Raw genomic sequence first — 23,137 nt, 5'->3', positions numbered from 1 at the left:
AGCTGGATCGCTTTGTTCCTCTAATCAAATTCAAGTGTCCCCTTCATCTGTCCAGTTCAGGCAGTGAATCCTCATTCTGTGAATGTGGTTTAAGCATTATCTTATGAAAGTAGACCTAAGCAGGAAGGGGTGTAAAATGTCATATAAACTGACATATAAATAACATGATAGTCACAGATTTTGTTATTTCCTTTAAGCCTCTGCAATCCAGGAAATTACTTTTCTTCTATTCACCAATTCTTTTTATTTTTTAATTATTCATCCCAGGAGACATGGGGATCCCAAATATGTGAAAATGACACCCCTGGACAACTGGATGCATTTAGCGGTTGTAGCATGTGGCGAGCGCCTGGAAGAGACCCTGACCATGCTTAAATCTGCTCTGCTGTTCAGTAAGAAAAGCCTTAGATTCCACATCTTTGCCGACGATTCCCTGAAGCCCGAGATTCAGAAGAAGGTAAACACATGATATTTCGAGCTCATCATCACTTCTCATTGGGGTTGAACAGCTAGGAAATTCTTGCTAGGGACAAACCAGTCAGTTTGCTTCATTTCTTCAGCCTAAACTCTTCCAAAACCAGACAGATCTCTCAAGATAGTTGCATTTCAACCCTGTCCTGGAGGTGCCACTCTCCAATCTGGTTTTCAGGATATCCACAGTGAAAATACACGAGAGAGACTTGCATACACTGGCCCTTGAAGTTTTTTTTTTTTTTTTTGTAATTTTATCAGTATATTCCACGACCTGTATACCACAGGTTTTCAACCCAGTCCTCCGGGCATACCCAGCCAGTCGGGGGGTCAATAAGGATATTCTGAAAACCCAGACTGTCTGTGTGTGCCCCGAGGACTGGGGTGAAAACCCTTGATCTATGAATTCTCATTGGATAACAATATTAAAACCAGTGGCATAGCCACAGGGGCCTGGCCCCCTCAACATGGATCCAGGGCTCCCAGTTTGGCTGGCGGGGGTCTCCAACCCCCGCCAGCTGAAGCATTTCTCCAGCATTGCTCTCCTAACATTGCCTGCCCTGCTTCCCTCTTGTTGCTTGCATCTTCAGTTTTAGTGAAACAGCATGTGCGACACTTCCGTATACTCAAGTTCATTAAAATCGAGCGTGCGGTATCTGTGTTCAGTTTTAATTTTTATGTTTTTAGCTTGCATTGTTTTATTGATTTATATATGCATATTAATTTACTGTTTCATTTGTTTGTATAGACCCCTGACACAGGCATTTTTATTTTTAGCCCACCCTTATCCAGGGTGGGTTTCAATAAAGCATTCATTAAAAATACAATAAATTAAAAAAAAATCAAAGCACATCACAAATACATCATCAGTCTGAATTATAATCATGGCCTTAGTTCCGAAAAACAACAAAATAGAATGGTACAGTGGGGAGACATTTCTAGCCTTCCCTCTCAATTTCCCGTATCATTTGGAGGAGTCCTGCTAACTGGTGAGTGACCCTACACTGCGAAGAGCTGGATTCTGGATCTATGGCTTGTTAATCGGTGGTTAGCTTGAGTCTTGCTTAGCCTTTTCTCCTGGAAAAATGGAGGCACAGAAGCATCCCTGGCCTAGTCACTGCCGACAGGTAGTGTAACACCATTTTAACAGCAAGGTGTTTCTATTTCAAAATGTGCAAGCTGTATTTGCAAACTACCAGACATGCTCTCTTCGTTATCTTCCTTTTCCCTCACTTCAGGGTTCAAAAGCCAGAGACTGAGGCAGACACTCTTCTTTGTGCATTTCACACTTCCTTAGGCTCAGCTCTCTTTCCTGACAATTTTTTTTTACTGAATGCAACTATTTCTCTATGTTTGGTGAGCATTTTATTATAGCAGGGCTATACTTTTGGGATTACAGTACAAGTAAAGCTTCCTGTTTTTCTGCTGTCATAGTTTCTAGAGAGACTGCACCAGTGAAATCCTGTTTGCTTTAGAAATTGGTTCTTATCAGCCTAGAGCAGGGATGTCCAGTCTCAACCCTTGCTAGTTCAGGTTTTCAGGATTTTCACAATGAATATGCATGAGATCAGTTTAAATATAATAGAAGCAGTGCATGCAAACAGATCTCATGTATATTCATTGGGGAAATCCTGAAAACCCAACTGGATTTGCAGCCCTTGAGGAACGAGATTTATTATGCCTCTAGGCCAGGGGTATTCAATGTGCAACGCAGCTCACGTAGGTACAGTTGGTAAAGGATTTCCGTTCTGCAGTCTAGAGGGGAAGATCAAACAAACTAAGAGATTTTACTAAAGACAAGAGTATTGATAACTACTAGCTTTATAGTACATAACTATCATAAAGGACATTTAATGAAAAACAAAACAGTGAATAATGACTGTGCAAATATGAGTAAAAAGTTCAGGACTTGCCTCTGGTACCTTTGAGGACCAGGACTGAGAACTGAGTATTTGGGCTGGGAAGAGAGATAGAGACTTGGCTGTCTATTCCTTTCTACCATAGTAGAGATGGCTGATCTCTCCTGCTGTTTTCTATAGAAAGACATTCTTTGTTTGCACAGTTCTGAAATATAGAACACTATAACCTGAAATAGTTATAAATGAAAACAAAGTAATGCAAACTCTCACTTCAAGCCTTTCAGGAGCCATTGATGCTACCAGTTTTGTCTCTGGGAAAGGCCAACTTACTTGATTTCTACTAGGATATGATAATATTCAGGAGAGAAATTTGCATACACAGTATATGAAATAGAGCTCCTGCATATTCATTTTAGGTATCCTGAAAATGTAATTGGCTGTTGGTTTCTCAGGACAGGTTTGGGAAGTCCTGATCTACAGAATAAGATTCATCTTGGCATAGGATCACTAGGGAACAGTATGAGCTCTGGAAGAGTATTCGTAGAATGCCTGACCATTAAAATTCAACTAAATCTAGAGTTAGTGCTGTACATATTTTGTTCTCAGTCAGTGTTCCTTTCACCTTGAAGTCCAGTTTTAATGCATGGTTTACATTTTTTTTCCAGTTGCAAGAATGGCAAAATTCACACAGAATCGAGTTTGACTATACCATCTACCCCATCACCTTTTCAGTAGGAAACGCCCAGGAGTGGAGGAAATTGTTCAAACCCTGTGCGGCTCAGCGGCTCTTTCTTCCGGTAAGACACCTGCTGTTCGGAATGTGTAACTGCAGGAGGACTGTGGAGGTGGCTGTGTGAAAGGTTCTGGGCCCACAGGCTGTGGCATTATTTGCTGGGCTTTGTAAGAACAGCTTTTCCCATCTCTTCCGAGAAAGGACATTTTTAGTTTTCCTACCTAGTACCAGGAAATTTTTGCTTTATTCAGTTTCTCCACTGACATTCTGATCAGGAGGATTTTGACACCCTTTCCCTTCCAGGTGCAACCAGTGGTTGGGGCGGGGGGGGGGGGGTATACTTCATTGATTAAATAAATGCAATTGTACTCAAAACAATTTCTACAACTTAACTGGCTTTTTACCCACTGATTGTAAAGCCGTACCTTGGAGATGGCACAGCAGTGAAATTTGAAACTAATATTTTGGGGTGGGAGGATTTTTTGACTTAGGTAAGCCATTTGAGGGGTCAGAGGGCAAAGAATGGCAACTCATCATGCAGAAGAAAGGAATTTTGGTTTCTTCGGCAGGGCCCAGCTGTTCTGGTTCTGTGTACTCCATAGTCCCTGGAAGTTTCATTGGTAATATCTTCTCCCACTTAGTATTTCTATCAGATCGGGTCACCTCTTGGGGCCTGGTGGTCTTCAGCTTTACAATGAAAGGAACAAACATCATTATCACTATTCAAACCGTGTACGGTCTGCATAGTTTTCATCTGCACACTTTACACCAGTGTTCAATGGAAAAGCTTTCCCTTTGAAAGTTATGTAGGCAAATGTATGAGCTATTTGTGCAGCTTTCTTTCTTAAGTGTAAAATTACACACCTACTTTTAGAAATAGAAACTTATGCGCGTAAATGTAATCCCTGCGCCTAGGAACACCTCCTTCCCTGTGCATGCTGTTTGTACCACGTTTTAAATGCACAAGGGGTTTAAAAAAAGATTTGGATAACTTCCTAAAAGAAAAGTCCATAAGCCATTATTAAGATGGACTTGGGGAAAATCCACTGCTTATTTCTAGATGAAGCAGCATAAGATGTACTGTTTTGGGATCTTGCCAGGTACTTGTGACCTGGATTGGCCACTGAAACAGGATGCTGGGCTTGATGTACATTCAGTCTGTCCCCAGTGCTTATGTTCTTTTCAATGGTGACACAGGCCCACCCAGCTGCAGCGCCACACTGCTCTCTTCCCACACCCTCCTCCACGGTGTTCTGGCATCTGCATTCTGGTCTCTGAACCCCTTCCCTCCCCGGTGTCGGTACAGGTGTCCTTGGTGCCTGCATCGATTTATTCTTACTGCTTGCTCCAGCTCTACAGGCTTTCATTTGCCACGTTCCGCCAGACAGGAAACAGGCAATGACGTCAGCGAGGGCGGGATGTGTCAGATGGAAGTCTGCGGGGCCGGCACAAGCAGCGCGAATCAATCACTGCAGGTGCCAAGGACACCTGTACTGACATCGTGGAGGGATGGAGTTCAGAGACAGGAGCACAGAATGTGTACGTGACATGAGGGGAAGAGAAGGGAAGGCAATGCAGTGGAGACCAGCACTGGACAAATGCTTCAGCTGGCAGGGGGGAGAGAAGCGGGGAGGTGGGCCACAATGTGCCCCTCTCACACACTTTGGGCTCTGGACCCTCCCACATCAAGGTCTGGCTAAGCCACTGCTGCGTGCTAATGATTAGCGCAGGATTAGTGCATGAGCCCTTAACGCCTACAAAATAGGTGCTGGTAAGGGCTCATGCACTAAATTTTGTTGGCTGTACACAAATGGCAACATTAGCACATTGCCAATAAATTGGAAAATCATTCATTTTCTGGCTGCAGCAAAAAAGTGGCCTTAGTACGTGGAAAAGAAGGCAGGCTAAGGCCACTTAGTAAAAAGACCTCTGAGAGATTTTTTTTTTTAAATATTCAAATCTCTTTATTCAAAAAGACAACATACCATACTAAAGCCAACATACACTTGTTCCCTTTGTACACTGATTAAAGAATAACAAGAAGCAATAAAAAGCCCCTATTCACATATGTAATAGTGGCATTTACACATGAATATCACAAAGATGATTCTGGCCAGTTTTAGAGCATTAGATATTATGTACTGAAGTTTTATGTTATGCTATTGTATTGTTTGCTAACTTTTTTTTATGTATGTTTTATTCTATAAGCCACCTAGAACTGTAGATAGTGCAGGATATAAATGTTTTAAAATACATAAATAAATAAAATAAAGTACCGATTTCAGAAAGCTGCTAGTTATACCTGGAAATCTGTGCTACATATAGAAAAATCCATAAGCCATTATTTAGATAGACTTGGGAAAATGCACTGCTTATTTCTAGGACAAGCAGCATAAAATCCATTTTATTGTTCTGGGATCTTGCCAGGTACTTGTGACCTGGATTGGCCACTGTTAGAAACAGGATACTTCACTTGATGGACCTTCTGTCTGTCCCAGTATGGCAATGCTTATTTTCTTACTAAAGACACCTTTAATGCTTATAAGTGGCATAAAGCTCTAGGTATGAGCTTATAGAATTTCCCCATTACTGTTTTTAATATGCATGTACTGCTATAAAGTTTAATTTGATCCACTTTTGGATTGGGTTATATTGCAGTGTCAGGTGAGGTGACTTGCAGGCTTATTTTCGAAAGAGAAGGGTGCCCATCTTTCGACACAAATTGGGAGATGTGCGTCCTTCTCCCAGGGTCACCCAAATCGACATAATTGAAAGCCAATTTTGGGCGTCCTCAACTGCTTTCCGTCGTGGGGAAGACCAAAGTTCACGGGGGCGTGTCAGAAACGTACCGAAGGCGGGACTGGGGCGTGCTTAACACATGGGCGTCCTTGGCCGATAATGGAAAAAAGAAGGGCGTCCCTGATGAGCACTTGGCCGACTTTACTTGGTTCATTTTTTCTTGCAACCAAGCCTCAAAAAGGTGCCTGAACTGACCAGATGACCACCGGAGGGAATCAGGGATGACCTCCTCTTACTCCCCCAGTGGTCACTAACCCCCTCCCACCCTAAAAAAAAAAAAAACTTTAAAAATATTTTTTGTCAGCCTCAAATGTCATATGCAGGTCCCTGGAGCAGTTTTAGTGGGTACCTCAGTGCACTTCAGACAGGTGACCCAGGCCCATACCCCCCCCCTACCTGTTATGTTTGTGGAGGAAACAGCAAGTCCTCCAAAACCCACTGTACCCACATGTAGGTGCCCCCTTCACCCCTTAGGGCTATGGTAGTGTTGTACAGTTGTGGGGAGTGGGTTTTGGGGGGCTCAGCACCCAAGGTAAGGAAGCTATGCACCTGGGAGCAATTTATGAAGTCCACTGCAGTGCCCCCTAGGGTGCCCGGTTGGTGTCCTGGCATGTTAGGGGGACCAGTGCACTATGAATGCTGGCTCCTCCCACGACCAAATGGCTTGGATTTGGTAGTTTCTGAGATGGTCGTCCTCGGTTTTCATTATCGCTGAAAACCGGGGACGACCATCTCTAAGGTCGACCTAAATGTTGAGATATGGGCGTCCCCAATCGTATTATCGAAATGAAAGATAGACCCCATCTTGTTTTGATAATACGGGTTTCCCTGCCCCTTCGTGGGGATGTCCTCAGCAAAACTTGGGCGCCCCGCCCCGTTCGATTATGCCTCTCATTATTATTATTATTATTTATGTATTTATTTTTTGCTGTTTTCCAAAGTGTGACTTCATCTATTTTGGTAGAGTTTTAACAGAAAGCAAAGGAAGTCCCGCACTGCTATGCACCCCCTCCCTCAGAACATATTATGTTGTGACATTTCGCTGATTATTGTGAAATTTTTACTTATTACACAGCACTGTGAGCATAGCTGGAAACGCTTTTAAAATCAAAATGAAAAAGTGAATAATCAAAATTGTTGAAAATTGTAACCAATCAATTGAGATGTTGCCTGTGCAGAAAGTGTCCCAAAGTGGGGGACCCTTAAGCATCTCCCCCATGGATCACCTTCTCTTTTATTTGCATTCTCTGAACAGGTCATTTTGCAAGATGTGGATTCACTCCTTTATGTGGACACCGATGTTCTCTTCCTAAGGTCGATGGATGACATCTGGGCCTTTTTGAAAGAATTCAATGCCACTCAGCTGGCAGCCATGGCACCAGAGCATGAAATACCAAAGATTGGCTGGTACAGCCGCTTCGCTCGACACCCATACTATGGGCTCACGGGACTCAATTCAGGAGTCATGCTGATGAATTTAACTCGCATACGAAAAACCCAGTTCAAAGTAAGAGGGTTCAATATTGATCCCTGCTGGTATTTATTGTGGAGATAATACATTGTACCACCATTCAATAATTGCCTGAAATGCCTAGATAATATGTAGACATTTTCAATCATGATCACAACTATGGAATTTGGAATTAGGTCACAAATTTAATTAACTACAACTTAGGGCCCCTTTTACTAAGGGAAGCTAGTGGATTTAGCGTATGCTAAACACTAACTTGCCCATAGCAATAAAATGTAATTAAACTCTGGAATTTGTTGCCAGAGATGTGGTAAAAGCAGTTAGCTTAGCGGGGTTTAAAAACGGTTTGGATAGCTTCCTAAAAGAAAATCCATAAGCCATTATTAAAATGAACTTGGGAAAATCCACTGCTTATTTCTAGGATAACTGTCAATCTTAGTGGCGATGATCTACTACCATTAACAAATGTACAATACAAAAAATAGTAGAATATCCAACGGAGTGTCAAATGTCTTGAATTAATTATGTATAACACTATAATATTCTACGGGGAAGTCTCATAGAGTCACTGGGGCAGTTTGACCCACCAATATAGGTGAACCCCTGTTTTGTGACAATTATAATCATTAACTGACCCCTTTCCTACCTATGTTTGTGATTTTTGTGTTTGCTTTTTTTGTTCAAGATTTTTTTTTATATATTTTTGTAAATCTCTCAAACTTGTATGTCTCTGGTGTTCAATGGTATGATTACCTCATAACTTCATATTATAGTCCAAGACATCGATTGACTCATTTGTATATAGAATCAAGTACCAGACGGTATACTCAACGTTACGGCAGTGCTTAATGTTTTGTTACAGCAGAGAAATTTGAGTCATCACTTATCTGCGTGTCCAGGTGCTGTACTTGCCCCGACAGGTGCCTGTTTCGCTCAATGTGGCTTTCTCAAGGGATAGACGCACTCAGGACCTGGAACATTAAATGCACATCCATCAGTGTGTCTATCTGGTGCTGATGCACACTGACGGATGTGCATTTAATGTTCCCCTTAGAATATTATAGTGTTATACATAATTAATTCAAGACATTCGACACTCCGTTGGATATTCTACTATTTTTTTGTATTGTATATTTCTAGGATAAGCAGCATAAAATGTATTGTACTGTTTTGGGATCTTGCCAGTTACTTGTAACCTGGATTGGCCACTGTTGGAAACAGGATGCTGGGCTTGATGGACCTTCGGTCTGTCCCAGTATGGCAATACTTATGTCTTTGTTTTTAGCGCATGCTAATTTTTAGCACACTAAGGCCCCCTTTTACTAAGGCGCGCTGTTTTTAGCATAGGAATGCATTGGCATCTCTAATGTTTAGCGCACCTTAGTAAAAAGGGGGCCTTAACTACACATGCCTCAAATTCTTTAATGACTGCAGACAAAAATACAAAGTCTAAATATTTGTACTTTATTTGAGACAGATTTCTACAAGTCAGTAAACACAAGCCCGGGAATATGGCAGCTAAAGTTGCACATGTAAATCAGTGCACATTGGCGATCTGCACACACAATTTAATTAATGAGCCAATCGGCACCAATAATTGGCTGCTAACAACCATTTGGCATTAATTGGCCTTAATTGGAATTTACATGCGGATTGTATGCTATAATGCTGTGTGTGTAAATCCTATATTGTGTAAATTCAAGGAGGCATGGCCAAGGGGCGTTCCCAGAGTTTACATGCATTGTTACAGAAGAGACCCCATTGGCACTTTAAGTTGTCACTAGTCTGAGCAGGGATGGCGTCATACAAGTGCTGATTTAATTTGTTGTCATGATGCATCTCTCCTAGAACAGCATGATACCAACAGGCTTGACATGGGAAGAAATGATGTATCCTTTATACCAAAAATATAAAACTACATTACGTGGGGCGACCAGGATTTATTGAACATCATCTTTTACTTTAACCCAGGTATGTAGTGAAATTTATTCTTATGCATTTATCATGTTTTAATATACCACCTATGACAAAAACTGTAGAGCAGGAGAAAAACAGATGTTACAAAAGAAAAGATACAATAAACTAAAAAAAAACATTAAACAATTTACAGCAATAAAATACTATTTAAAAAATACGTACATAAAAGGAAATCTATAAAAACCTCCATCCAAAACTTTGACTGAAAAAAACCAAGCCTTCAGCTGTTTACAAAATCTTAATGAGACTTTGTATAGAAATCAAGAGGAAACCATTCCACAAGGATGGTACAAAACCTAAAACTACACTGTTTCATCAGCATTGATTTAATTGCTTGTCAAATCATTCACTTGGAATTGAAAGTTTCAAAGAGCCTCAGCTATGAAGGAGGGATTCTGCAGAGGGCACATATAGTAAAAATGACCAAGGAGACCCTTTCCAACAATAAACACCCCAAGAAATATAAAAATATATATTTAAAATTATTATTGCTCAGCAGTCTTTTCACTAGTGGAAAGAAGGACCAGAGTGAACTTTCCAGAGGGCAGAGGAACAAAGATTAATGCAGTCTTTTACAGGATTAATTCTCCTGCTTGGCTCTGGGCAAGTCAAAGCTTGAGTTCAGTTCTGCCTAATTATTAAGTGCTTCAGCCACGGTGAATCAGCCACAGCAGGATGAAATTAATCCCGAAGGTGTATAAATAATAATAATAAGATGATTTTCAAATTAAGCTATTTTCTCCATGATTTGGGCTTTAGTGCCTACCTAATCCACTGGTACTCCTACCCCTACTGTTGTTCCAAGTTCTGCATGCTCTCATGCAATTTTTTTGATGATCAGAGAGCAGTAGGGTAATTTCATCCAGCACTGAACCCTAACTTCACAGAGAAAATAGCTTGCAGTGGAAGAAGGTCGCTTTTCTCTAAAGCTAACAATGTGGCTTCCTCAGCGACCCTCCAGACCGGTCAAGACGCGTGGGTTATGTACTCCTACCAGCAGAGGGAGACTGAGAAAACACTGAGCTTTGAACACTGCCTATATAACCTGTGCAGTACATACAGTAGCCAGTATTTTCTCAGTCTCAGCAGAGGTAGAAGGACAGCCTGTGCAGTCTTCAATAGTCTGGTGAGGTAGCTTTGATTTTAGGGATTCAGGATTTGGATTTCTTTCAGAGGATTTTATCCTTTAAGTACCCTGTACGTGGTTTACCAAAAAAAAAAAAAAAAAAGTGCTTCGGGGCCCTGGGTCCGGTGGGGCCCAGTAGTTCCCCCTGGGGTGTCACACCTGCTTTGGGGTCCCTCCCCCTGTGCTGCTCTCCAGTACTGGGTTACTGGCAGCTTTGTGCCTCGGCTGCTGTCTGTGTACTGCAGCCTTGAGAGCCTTGCAATTTTCAGCTGCCAGACCTGTCTCCTGTCTCTTTAAGGGAGATATATTTATTATTTAGTACGGAACGAACGGGAGTTCTTTTCCGTCTTAGTAGCGAGAGCAGTGTTGCTGGAGCCTGTCTGACATTGGGGCCGGTAAGGGGAAGCGCTGGCTTTACCTTGTAGTTATGGCGGGAAACTACTCCGTTGTCGCGCGTGCTCGCGCCGGGGCATCGAATCGCCGGGTGGTCAGTGTCGGTTGTGCGGTGAGCCCAAACGTGTAGGCAGTTCCCCCAGAGTTAACCGCGGAAGTCCCGGCGTTATCGGCGGCCCCCTTAGCAGCGGCAACTCAAGCGAGTCCGGCAGCGGCGCTTTCAGTTTCGGCGGGAACGGCCGCCATTTTGAATTCAGCGCGATGTGCAGAGGCTTCTGTGGTTGAGCCAGTTGCTCCCGTGGGGCACACAAAGTGCCTAATGAGGTCCAGGAGGGGTTAGCTTTCCTCCAGAGTTTGTTGGACTCTTTTCCAGGCTTGGAAATCGGGCCCCCCCCTGGGAGTGGAGGGGGTTAGTCCCATGCTGCCTAAAAGACCCCGGATGAGTGGACAGAGGATGAGGAATGTCTGTCTCAGGTGGGCACGGAAGGCCCATTTAGTGATGGGAGAGTCTGAGGTTTGAGGGTCCGGTAGATCCGGTGGACTCCCTTCCTGGGGAAGACCCTCAGTAGTTAGGATTTTTCATAGGGATGAGCTTTCGGAGCTCATTGATCAGGTCACAGCTACCCTTAAATTTAATCCTGAGGTAGCTTCAGGTGAATCTGGGCAGGATCCCTTGGTGAAAGGCATTCAGCGTAGAGCTCGGACCTTCCCTATGAACAAGGATCTCAGGGAGATGATTTCCCAGGAATGGGATTCGCCAGATTCGCCGTGTAAGGTTTCTAAGGCAATGGCGAGACTTTATCCCCTGCCGCAGGAGGATAGGGATTCCCTTAGGGCTCCTACGGTAGATGCAGTGGTGACAGCGGTTACTAAAGCGACGGCTATTCCAGTAGATGGTGGGGCCGCACTCCGTGAACCCCAGGATAGGAGATTGGAAGCATTTCTTAAGCGAAGCTTCGACTTGTCGGCGCTAGCTCTCCAGGCCTCGGTGTGTGGGGGCCTGGTGGCGCGGGCGTGTTTTCGCTGGGCCGAGAAGCTCCTGGATGATCCCGGGGAGTTTGGGACCTCGGGTTTACAGGATTTAGCCAAGTTGGAGATGGGTTCGTCTTTTTGTCTGACGCACTGTATGATTTGTTGCGTGCGTCGGCTAAAAATATGGCTATGATAGTGGGAGCGCGTAGGGCTCTCTGGTTAAGAGGTTGGGTCGCGGATGCGGCCTCTAAGGCTAAGTTGTGTTCTCTTCCCTTCAAGGGTTCTAGGCTTTTTGGAGAAGAGTTGGATAAGTTAGTGAAAGGCCTTAGTGAGGCAAAGGTGCCTCGACTCCCGGATTTTCGTCCCAAGCTGGGAGTTAGGGGTAATTCCTCTCGAGGTAGACTTGAGGCTCGACGGTATAGGCCTGGTAGGTTTAGTGGGGCCTCTAGAGGTAGGTTCTTCCAGCGCACCCAGTCCTTTCGCGGGAGTCGTCGCGGAGGCCGGGGCTCGTTCGGGGGAGGTCAGTCCTCGGGGCGGCTTGCCCAATGAAGGTGTGCGGACCCAGGTTCTGGTGCGTGTAGGAGCTCGGCTGAGTCAGTTTTACCAGAACTGGGTCCACATCACATCAGATCAGTGGGTTCTCGAAGTGGTTCGAGATGGTTATGCCCTGGAGTTCGAGACCTCTCCGCCCGAGCGGTTTCTAGAGTCCCCTTGTCACTCGAGGCTCAAGAGAGCAGCAGTACGAGACACGTTGCGTCGTCTTCTCAGTCTGGGAGCAGTGGTTTCTGTTCCGCCCGCTCAGCAACGCTCGGGGTGTTACTCAATTTACTTTGTGGTGCCAAAGAAGGAGGATGCCTTTCGGCCTATTTTGGATCTAAAGAGTCAATGCAGCGCTCAAAGTTCCCTCTTTTCACATGGAGACCTTGCGGTCGGTCATTGTGCAGTCCGGCAGGGAGAGTTTCTAACTTCTCTGGACTTGACGGAGGCGTATCTTCACATTCCCATTCGAGCGGCGCACCAGCGTTTTCTTCGCTTTGCAGTTTTGGGGAAGCACTTTCAGTTTTGTGCCCTGCCCTTCGGTCTGGCAACAGCTCCCCGCACCTTTTCCAAGGTCATGGTGGTGGTGGCGGCAGCGTTGCGCCGGCAGGGTATCTTAGTGCACCCGTATCTAGACGATTGGTTGATTCGGGCCAAGTCCCGGGCGGAGAGCGAGGGGCGACGTCGCGTGTGGTACAGTTTCTCCAGTCTCTGGGCTGGGTGGTGAATTTCAGCAAGAGTCAGTTGGTACCATCGCAGGCTCTGGAGTATCTGGGGGTTCTCTTCGATACGAGGTCGGGTCGAGTGTTTTTGCCTCCCCGAGAATCAGCAAGTTGCAGGACCTGATTCGGCGGTTTCTTGCACTGCCGTCCCCGACGGCCCGGGCTTACCTGCAAGTTCTGGGGATGATGGCGCGACCATAGAGGTAGTTCCTTGGGCCCGGGCGCACATGCGTCAGCTTCAGTCCTCTCTCCTCAGTCGGTGGGCTCCCCTGTCGCAGGAGTTGGAGGTACGGCTGCCGATGTCGCTGGTTGTCCGCCGCAGCCTCCGTTGGTGGCTCCGAACTTGCAATCTGGAGAAGGGAATGCCGTTGGAGTCCCCTCAGTGGGTGGTCTTGTCACAGACGCAAGCCTGCTAGGATGGGGAGCGCATTGTCTCGGTCAGGTAGCGCAGGGGCGGTGGTCCCAGGCGGAAGCAAGGTGGTCCATCAACCGGTTGGAGACTCGGGCCATTCGGTTGGCTCTTCAGAGTTTTCAGTCAATGCTTCTCCACAAGGCAGTCAGAGTGCTCTGCGACAATGCCACAGCAGTGGCCTATGTCAATCGGCAAGGGGGCACAAAGAGCCAGGCTGGTCGCGGAGGGAGACACGCACTGTTATGCCACTGGGCGGAAGGTCATCTTCAGGCGCTCTCGGCGGCTCATGTGGCGGGGTGGACAATGTAGACGCAGATTTTTTTGAGCCGGCAATACTCTGGATCCCGGAGAGTGGTCTCTGCATCAGGCGGTGTTCGGCCGAATTGTGTCGGTCTGGGGTATGCCAGGTATGGATCTGATGCCACGGCGCGCAATGCCCAAGTCCCCCAGGTTTTCAGTCGTTGGAGAGATCCGGTGTGGAGGGTCTCGACGCTCTGCTGTTACCCTGGCCGCAGGGATTGCTGTATGTGTTTCCTCCGTGGCCGTTGGTAGGTCGAATAATTCAGCGCATCGAGCGGCACTCAGGCCGGGTAATTTTGATAGCTCCAACTGGCCGCGCGTCGACCGTGGTACGGAGATCTGGTGCGGTTGCGATCGCGAAGCCCCTTCAGTTGTCGGAAACGGTACTCTTGTGTCAAGGGCCGATAGTTATGCCAGACCCGGCTCGGTTCTCGCTTATGGCTTGGCTCTTGAGAGGCACAGGTTGTGAGGAAGAAAGGGTTTACTGCCAGAGTTATTGATACCATGTTGAAGTCCCGCAGAACCTCCACCTCTTTGGCGTATGTTCGGTGTTGGAGAGTGTTTGAGCACTGGTGTGCAGAGCGGACGGTGTTGCCTTTTCGTTCCTCGGTGGCAGAGGTGTTAGAATTTCTGCAGGATGGTTTGGACAGGGGTCTGGCCTTGGCTACCTTGAAGGTTCAGGTGGCAGCGTTGTCATGTTTTCGGGGAAGGTTCAGGGGAAGTCCATTGCTTCTATTCCGGAGGTTTGTTCGTTTTTGAAGGGTGTGAAGTTGTTGCGGCCGCCTTGTCGGCGGTTGGTTCCCCCGTGGGATTTGAATCTCGTTTAGATGCCTTAGTCAGACCTCCATTTGAACCTTTGGTTACGGCTTCCTGCAAAGATCTTTCCTTGAAGGCGTTTTTTCTGGTAGCTATTACCTCAGCTCGGAGAGTCTCGGAATTGCAGGCTTTGTCGTGTAGAGAGCCCTTTCTGTCTTTTGCCAAAGAAAAGGTGTCTTTGAGGGCCGGTGCCTTCCTTTTTGCCAAAGGTGGTGTCAGAGTTTCATGTTAATCAGGTCATTTCGTTGCCTGTTTTAGGTGACTTGAAGGGAGATTCGGAACCAGCGTCGGCTGGCGAAGTTGGATGTTCGTCGCATCTTGCGGTGTTATCTGTCTAGAACTCAGGAATTCAGAGTGTCAGATCGTTTGTTCGTGCTTCATGGTGGCCCTAAAAAGGGCGCAGCGGCATCCAAGGCGACTATAGCAAGATGGTTGAAGGAGGCGATTGCGTCGGCCTATTTGGTGAAGGGCCGTGAGGTTCCTAAGGGTTTTCTGCTCATTCTACCAGAGCAGTTGCGGCCTCCTGGGCGGAGAATAGTATGATTCCGCCTTCAGATATTTGTCGGGCGGCGGTTTGGTCTTCTTGCATTCGTTTGTGAAGCATTATAGGATTGATGTGCATGCGAAGGAAGAGGCGAGTTTTGGAGCTGCAGTGTTGACCCTCTGGCCTTCGTAGATCCCGCCCATAAGGTAGTTACTGCTTTGGTACGTCCCACGCGTCTTGACCGGTCTGGAGGGTCGCTGAGGAAGGTGAAATTAGATCTTACCTGCTAATTTTCTTTCCTCTAGACCCTCCAGACCGGTCAAGGACCCGCCCAGATATACTGTAGGCCAGGAGGGTAGTTTTTCTGTGAGCATCTCTTGGCAGCTGATGATTGTCATAATCTCAGACTCTTGTTACCAGTTTGTGGCTGGTCTGTGGTCTGGTGCAGGTGTGGCGTGGCAGACAGTCCACCTGTGGAAGCACGAATTGACAGTCTTTACAATGCAAATAAAGAAACAGTGATTAAGAAACAGTGATTGTTCTTGCAGTTGGCGGAAGCCATGTACAGGGTTGCTAGTTTAAAGTTCAAGTTGTGTGTTTGTTACTCTGCTTTGTGAGTGCATACTGGCTACTGTATGTACTGCACAGGTTATATAGGCAGTGTTCAAATGCTCAGTGTTTTCTCAGTCTCCCCTCTGCTGGTAGGATTACATAACCCACGCGTCTTGACCGGTCTGGAGGGTCTAGAGGAAAGAAAATTAGCAGGTAAGATCTAATTTCACCTTTGTGCGTACGCCTTAGGGGAGTATTTCAACATCATTAAGGTTCATGATAATCCTTGAAAAGCACACCTTGCTTGGCCTTTGCCCATGGTGCTGCTAATGGCACACTGCATTTATTCACAGCCTCACATTTCTCAGTATGTCACCTGTTATGCGTTTAATCTTGGAACCAGCTTGGCCCGCCCTTTAAAGCCTCTCAGTTAGACAATATAGTGTTCCGTAGGTGGGCTGAAATGGGAATCACAAGGCTAGAACATGTTTTGGGATCTAGAGGTCAGATGCTGGAGTTGGGGGCCTTGGGGGTAGGAATAGAGACCAGCTCCATGTTTGCACATTGTCAACTTGCACATTATGTTAGGTCCCTGGAGCCTGGAAGTTGGGGGGTGGACATGGCGGCGCCTTAGAGCATTTTTTCGATCAGTGCCGGGGGATCACCTATCAGGTTCGGTCTTCAGAGAGCTTTGGGGGAGCAAAGTAGGGGGAGGGATACAGGGAACATACTGCAACGCTGGGCCCAAGATCTGCAACGACCTAATTTGAGTCTTGATTTTCAGAAATTAATTGCACGCATTCCCACGCTGTCGGGTAATGCGACACTGGTGAATGTCAATTTAGAATCACGTATAGAGCATACATGACCAAGGGTCAGGTATTCCGATTTGGAGGTGTCCAAGATCCGACCTGTATGAAATGTGGACTGGGAGAGAGTACATGGTTTCACTCGCTATGGGAATGCCCAAAAATAAAACGTTATTGGGGGGATATAATTAAGTATTTGGAATCAGTGTTACAGGGAGGTGTTCTTTCTTCCCCAGAGGGATTCCTGCTTGATAGATATGAAGTCTTTGGGCAGTATAAGGGGGGGACTCGGCAGTTCATTCGCAAGGCGGGAATTATAGGGAAAAAACTTATTATGGAGGCGTGGATGCAGGAGGAGCCGCCAGACTATTGGCACTGGAGGAACCGCTTACATGAGCTGATGATGCAGGAACGTAGGCTGGTGGGAATGCTCCCCTAGAAGACGGAAGGCGTTCTTGAAGATCTGGGAGCAATATATTCAACTCTGTCAGCCAAGGCTCACAGTTTTGTTTTGAATCGCCTTTGAAGTTTTTTTTTTTTTTTTCTTTTTCTCACTTTAGCTTCATTAGTTATTGGTGTTTGGGGGGAGGGGAGGGAGGGAAGGGTGGAAGATAAGGTATGGGGCCTGTAGGATAAATATCTGTTAAGGAAGCTTGTCTCAATGGGAGGGGGCGGGATGATTGGGTAAGCGGGTAGCGTTATGTGTTCAAAGGTGTCTTAAAGGGGGAATGGGGTTGGAATTCATCACTGTTTATAAGTCAGTCTAATAGTGTTATACTCCATGTTGTACTACAGAATGGATGAATGTTTATTAAGGGAGGGAGGGGGGGGGGGATGGCATGGGAGAAAATCAAAATAATTTGACGTCGGAAGGAACACCGACAGATGCCTGTTGCATTAGTTCTGTTATTGATGTATTATTAATGAATGAAAGATGATGAAAGCTGTTTATTCTGTGTGTTAAATTAATAAACAGATTTAAACATAAAGCCTCTCAGTTATACACAGACTCTTCAACTGCACTAGGATGGAGGAGTGGCCTAGTGGTTACAGCATCAGGGTTGTTATCCAGGGGTGCCCAGTTCAAATCCCACTGCTGCATCCTTGTTATCTTGGGCAAGTTACTTCACCCTCTATTGCCTCAAGTACAAAATGAGACTGTGAGCCCTCCAGAGACAGAGAAAAGGCCTAGTGTGCCTGAATGCAACTCACATTGAACTACTAGAGTATGAGCAAAATCCAAAATAGATCACTCTAAGGAATCAGCTTCCAAAGGTTCATTTTGTTAACCTTAAGGTATCTCTGAGGCCTTTTAAATGTATAGAATAGACCAAGTCAGCTTGCAGCAGAACTGATTGTCCAGCCTAATAGACACAGCAGAGGGATGAAAATCAGGGACGCTTGGTTTCAAATTCCACTGACACTTCTTTTGATCTTAGGCAAATTACTTACAATGCATAGATTCAAAGTTTGAGAATTACCTACTATACCTGAATGTAATTTGCCTTGAGCTACTACTGAAAATGCGTGAGCTAAATATGAATGCTTCTTCCTTTCAACTTTCTATATGTCACTAATTTTGCATTATATAGCACTTTAGCAACACACCTTCTTTAAAGGCAAGTGAAAACAATAAAACTATATCATTGGATCTGTGTAGGGTCTTGTGTGTACAACTTTTTTGATATGGGAGAAATTTTAAAATCTGTGTGCACAGTGGTAAAGACCACTTCCTTCACATTTGGCAGACCAGTCCAGACAGGCACCTTGACATAATAGCCCGGACAAAATAGCCCATGACAAAATGGATTGCAACAAAAGAGCCTTGTAACAAAACAGTCCTTGACAAAATAGCCTTGAAACAAAATAGACTTATAACAAAATGGATTGCAACAAAATAGCCCTTGACAAAATAGCCCCTGTATCAAAATAGCCCATAGCCCTTCACAAAAATAAGTATAGTAAAAACTCTTGTGTTCCTCCCTCTGAGGGTCCAGCATCTCTTCTCCCCCTCTCTCCCCACCTTTCAACAAAGTCCAACATGTCTCCCTCTTCCTCCTGCCTACCCTCCGTGGTTCAGTATCTCTCCCGCCTTCCTCCTCTGGCAATCCTCCAACGTTCCTGTGGTCCATTGACTGTCAACAAGCTGCTTTGGCTGGCCCTGGAAGCATTCTCTGTTGTTTCCTGCCTACATGGACACAGGACGTTGCATCAGATGAGGCAGAATACAAACAGAAGGAATACTTCCGGGCAAAGGGGAGACATACCTCAGCTCAGAAAGATTTTTCAGCTGCGCTATTTTTGTGGAATTGTTCTTTATTGATTGGGCAGTACTTCACAGGGACCCATAAAAATCCATAGCATGATTGTGGCAGTGTGGAAGACACCTGCAGATCCTATTTGGGATGGAAGAGCAGTTACAAGGCTCTACTTGCTACCTAAGGAAGAGAACGTGGCACTGTTTTCCATGCCTATGGTGAATGCACTCATCTTGGCAGCGGTCAGAACAATAACAATCCCTTGGGATTAGAAGGTGGAAGCCCATAGGTAAAAATGCCAGTGGCCAGTTTGAAAAACACCTCCAGTGGTCCTAGACTGAAAGTCATTCATTTCAGCCCTGATTAGTCCACTGGAATACATAGAAAGAAAGGTGAGTAAACAGTTTATAGGCACAATCTTAGTATTTCATTTACTTCACTGTTGTGGTTGCAATTAGAGTTAATAACAACAATCTCTCTGCTTCTTATCTCACTACTGCATCACCCCTCATTCCCAAATTAAAACCAGAGTGTTTGTTGTATTCCTGTTAAAAATGTGTGAATTCTCCAAGCAATAACTTAACCGTTTTGAAAGCGCAGTTTGCAATCTCCTGCTTGTGCTTCCCAGAGAGTGTCTACGTGCTTCCATGCCAGTGGAACTACAGGCCTGACCACTGCATGTATGGAACTAACTGTAAGGGAGCGGAGGAAGAAGGTATCTCCATTCTCCATGGCAATCGAGGTGTTTACCATGATGAGAAACAGCCGACTTTCAAAGCCGTCTACAAAGCGATCGATGATGTAAGTGCTTAGCATTTGACACATTCCATGAACCACGTCGGTAATCTTGAATAGCGGTGTCAAACTGCAATCCTGCAACCCAGTTTTCAGGATCTCCTTAATGACTATGCATGAGAGAGATATCTACACGTACTGTCTCCATCACGTGCAAATATATCTCGTGAATATTCGTTAAGGATTTCCCGGAAACCTGACTGGTTTTCTGCCCTTAAGGACTACATTTTCATGCTGTTGGTGTATAATATGTATAGTACTGTTTTAAAAATAAGATTAAAATCACACTACTCCCATGTTGTCACTGAAAGCCACCTCTGCACACAGCTCAACCCTGAGAGTGGGCAGTCAGAAAACTTTTGTTTAGTGTCGTTTCCTGTGTTATTTTACAGGAATGTTCATATCGTTTTGGGGTTTTGGGGCATTTTTCATGACAGGAGCAATGATAAGAATGTGAGTTCTTTTGGAAAGATTTCATTGTCATCATAAATATGACACACTCTTCTGAAAGCGCACAGTTTCTGAAAGAGGGTGTACTATTGATGACAAATGAAAAATACAAAATTTCTTTTTTTTTGCTTGCTTTTGTTTGCTAATATGGAACAACATGGGATACGTTGTTGACATTTCCTATGTCATTTCAAACAAATGCAGAACCATACCTGAGAGCAGCTCAGCTGGGGAAAGCCAAGTAGAGAAAGAGAAGGAATGATGCAAATATGACAGAATTTAACAAAAAGAAACAAAGGGTGCTCTGGTATTGTGCAGGTGAAAAAAAAAACCAGGGTCAGTCAATTTATGTAGAGTAGTTAGGGCCTAAGTCCACCTGATACCGAGTTATACTACCTACTTGCACAGTCAGACACTGTGAACTGGATGACTGGTTTTGGCTTCTTGAGAATACATTGCTATCTACTTGTTAAGAATTGTTCATGCTATGTTTGGCATGAGTTATTTTTTTCTGGTGTTCTATGGATTTCTGTCATATCGATTTGCTGTACTAGGGGCAGTTTTTAAAGGAGTTTTCTATAGGTAAACAGGTCTTTATATGCGAAGTCCCCTTAAAAATCATTCTGGGTCCTCTGCAGGGGAAAGTGTGTGCACTGCCAACAGCATACATATTTCTCCTGATCGGAAAAAGAGATGGGGCTGGTCAGGCTGGTTGAGATTAGTACTGAAATTTCATTTTGAAATCACAGCATAGTCTTCACCCCACATACATGGTACTTTCAGAGTAGAAGCCAACCAAATTTCGGTTTCAGTTTCGGCGGTGAAAGTGGCCTGAAACCCAGCTTCGGTGTCGTTTGGTTTCATCCCAAAAATGACGGTGTATTTTAGCTGAAACAAACTGTGCTAAGCAGCCCACAGCCTCCACTCTTCCCCTCCTGGAACCGCACTTAGGCCCAAGGATGGGCAGAAGCAACCCAATCTCAAAATGGGCTGCTGGGTCCTCCTGTGGTAGTCTTCCAAGACTGCTGCAGGAGGTCCTGGAGGTAATTTTGTCAGCGGAGTGGGCATGTGCAGAAGTGAATGCGGATTGCTGTTGCCTTCTCCCACCAATGATACTGTAGGCCTGGGGAGAAGGAAGGGGAGGGCCTATGTATGGTTCCAGGAGGGGCCTACGTGTCATTGGAACCAACAGAGAGAGGGAAAGGGCTTTTTCTATTTGGGGTGGGGGTGGAAGGAGGGAGGGGGCTGGGCCAGTTTTGATATCGGCTGAAACTGAGTGGCAGATTTTAGCCACAGATTTGGTTTTGGCCGAAACTGAAAAAAAAAAAAAACTGGTTTTGGTCGTCCTCTGTTTCAAAGTATGTAGAGGTAAGAGATCCCTGCATCTCTGGCCAGCTAGAACAGGAAGACTCAAAGCTACCCTTCGTAGCATCACAGGATCCATCTCCGATTCGATGCAGAAGGATAGTATGCATGTGGGCTCTGTAGGGGATTGGGGTGTTTCTGGGAACGAAATAAGGGTAAATAATAACTATATTTTAAGCATTACAGCCAATTTGAAGGCTAGGGTTTGAAGCAGGATGTTTTCTATTTTGGCACTAGTCTCAGAAAATGAAAAATTTAGAAAATTGGTGAAAACTATACCTGTTTCGTGGGCAGTAAGATGGAAAGAGAAGACAGAGGACTGTTGGGTTAAAACAGAGGGCACAGAGTGTATTAACTTGAATCGGTGACAATGTATATTATGTTTTAATAGTTTTTTGCATGTCTGATTTTAAACTGCTTCCTTGTAATATGTTATTGGTATAGGCAGGATATAAGAATTGTAGCAAAGGCTTTTTATTTTTTTTTAAGTAGAAAAATGTAGTGGAGTGTAAACCTGTTAATTTCTGGCAAGAAAAAAAGTGGAGAACAGCAATGAATGTGTTGACTTAACTACCACAGGTAATATGATATTTCAGTTTGGCATTTCTATCAGTAACATATTTAGAAAAAAATGACTAGCCTTGAAAATGAATAGTTGTGTGTTAAAGATGGTCCATTGGAAATACTGAAAATTATATTTCTTTATTTCCTTTTTAGTTTACCTTTGAAGACAATCTCTTTCAGTCCTTGTACTATCCTCTCCAGGCAAAGTTTTTGGAAACCGTGCACACACTGTGTGGAAGAATTCCCCAAGTTTTTCTGAAACAGATTGAGAAAACAATAAAGGAGGTGTACCAGCAGCGTGTTTTTGTCCACATGGCACCTCCAAACTAACTGTAATCACGTTTCTGTATTTGATGCAATGTTTTGCACTCCTGCGTCCCAAGTGTTTGAAGCGAGCGCTTGAGGAAAATACTTTGTGAATTAAACTGGATCCACTTCTGAACGGAGGTTGTGATGTGAAGCAGTAAAGTGCAGAACTGCAGTGCAATGCCAAGGCAGACAACAACTACAGTGATTTTTTTTTTGGATGGTTTTTAGCATTTTCCTTTAGCAATAATCCTGTTTAAATATTAAGCGCACTGATACCAGGTTACTCTATTTTTCTGTAACAGAACCTGGGTATGGAAATACTTTTAAAACAAATAGGAGGAAATATTTTTTCACTCAAAGAATAGTTAAGCTCTGGAGCTCGCTGCCGGAGGATGTGGTAACGGCAATTAGTGTATCTGGGTTTAAAAAAAGATTTGGACAAGTTCCAGGAGGAAAAGTCCATAGTCTGTAATTGAGATAGACAGACATGGGGAAAGCTACTGCTTGCCCCGGGATTGGTAACATGGAATGTTGCTACTGCTTGGGTTTCTGCCAGGTACATGTGATCTGGATTGGCCACTGTTGGAAACAGGATACTGGGCTAGATGGACCAGTGGTCTGACCCTGTATGGCATGTTCTTATGTCATAAAACAGGCTTTTACCAAGTGGCCCTGAGGTGCCTAAATAGGGGTCCCTCTTATAAATTACCTACCCCCTTAGGACTAAATTCTATATATGGCTCAAAAAAAACCTTGCTGTTTATAAGCTGTGTCCAAAGTTAGGCAAGGTTTATAGAATAGCGCTTATGCCTGGGAATCGTGTCTAACTTTAAGAGCGGCCATGTGCATCAACTGAAACTTGGTGGAAATGTACACACCTACATTAGGTGCATATTCCCCCCCCCCTCATTCTCCAACTGCACTTGCAAATGTTAGTAATGCTCCCATTCTGCCCATGACCCT

General features: G+C 44.8%; 1 protein-coding gene across 1 annotated transcript; it reads left to right on the top strand.

The window, feature by feature from the left end:
• Window positions 1-271: 271 nt before the first annotated feature.
• LOC115471693 (glucoside xylosyltransferase 2-like) lies at window positions 272-22,557 on the top strand. The gene is given in 7 exon segments (XM_030205473.1): window positions 272-457; window positions 2,996-3,127; window positions 7,118-7,369; window positions 9,182-9,248; window positions 9,251-9,304; window positions 19,320-19,492; window positions 22,019-22,557. Coding segments are annotated over 7 exon segments (1,017 nt in total). The 5' UTR covers window positions 272-295; the 3' UTR covers window positions 22,196-22,557.
• Window positions 22,558-23,137: the final 580 nt, after the last annotated feature.

The sequence above is a fragment of the Microcaecilia unicolor genome, chromosome 6 (genome assembly GCF_901765095.1).
Source record: "Microcaecilia unicolor chromosome 6, aMicUni1.1, whole genome shotgun sequence".
Taxonomy (NCBI): domain Eukaryota; kingdom Metazoa; phylum Chordata; class Amphibia; order Gymnophiona; family Siphonopidae; genus Microcaecilia; species Microcaecilia unicolor.
Note: the sequence above shows the minus strand (reverse complement) of the source record. Positions and strands in the feature narration are given on the sequence as shown.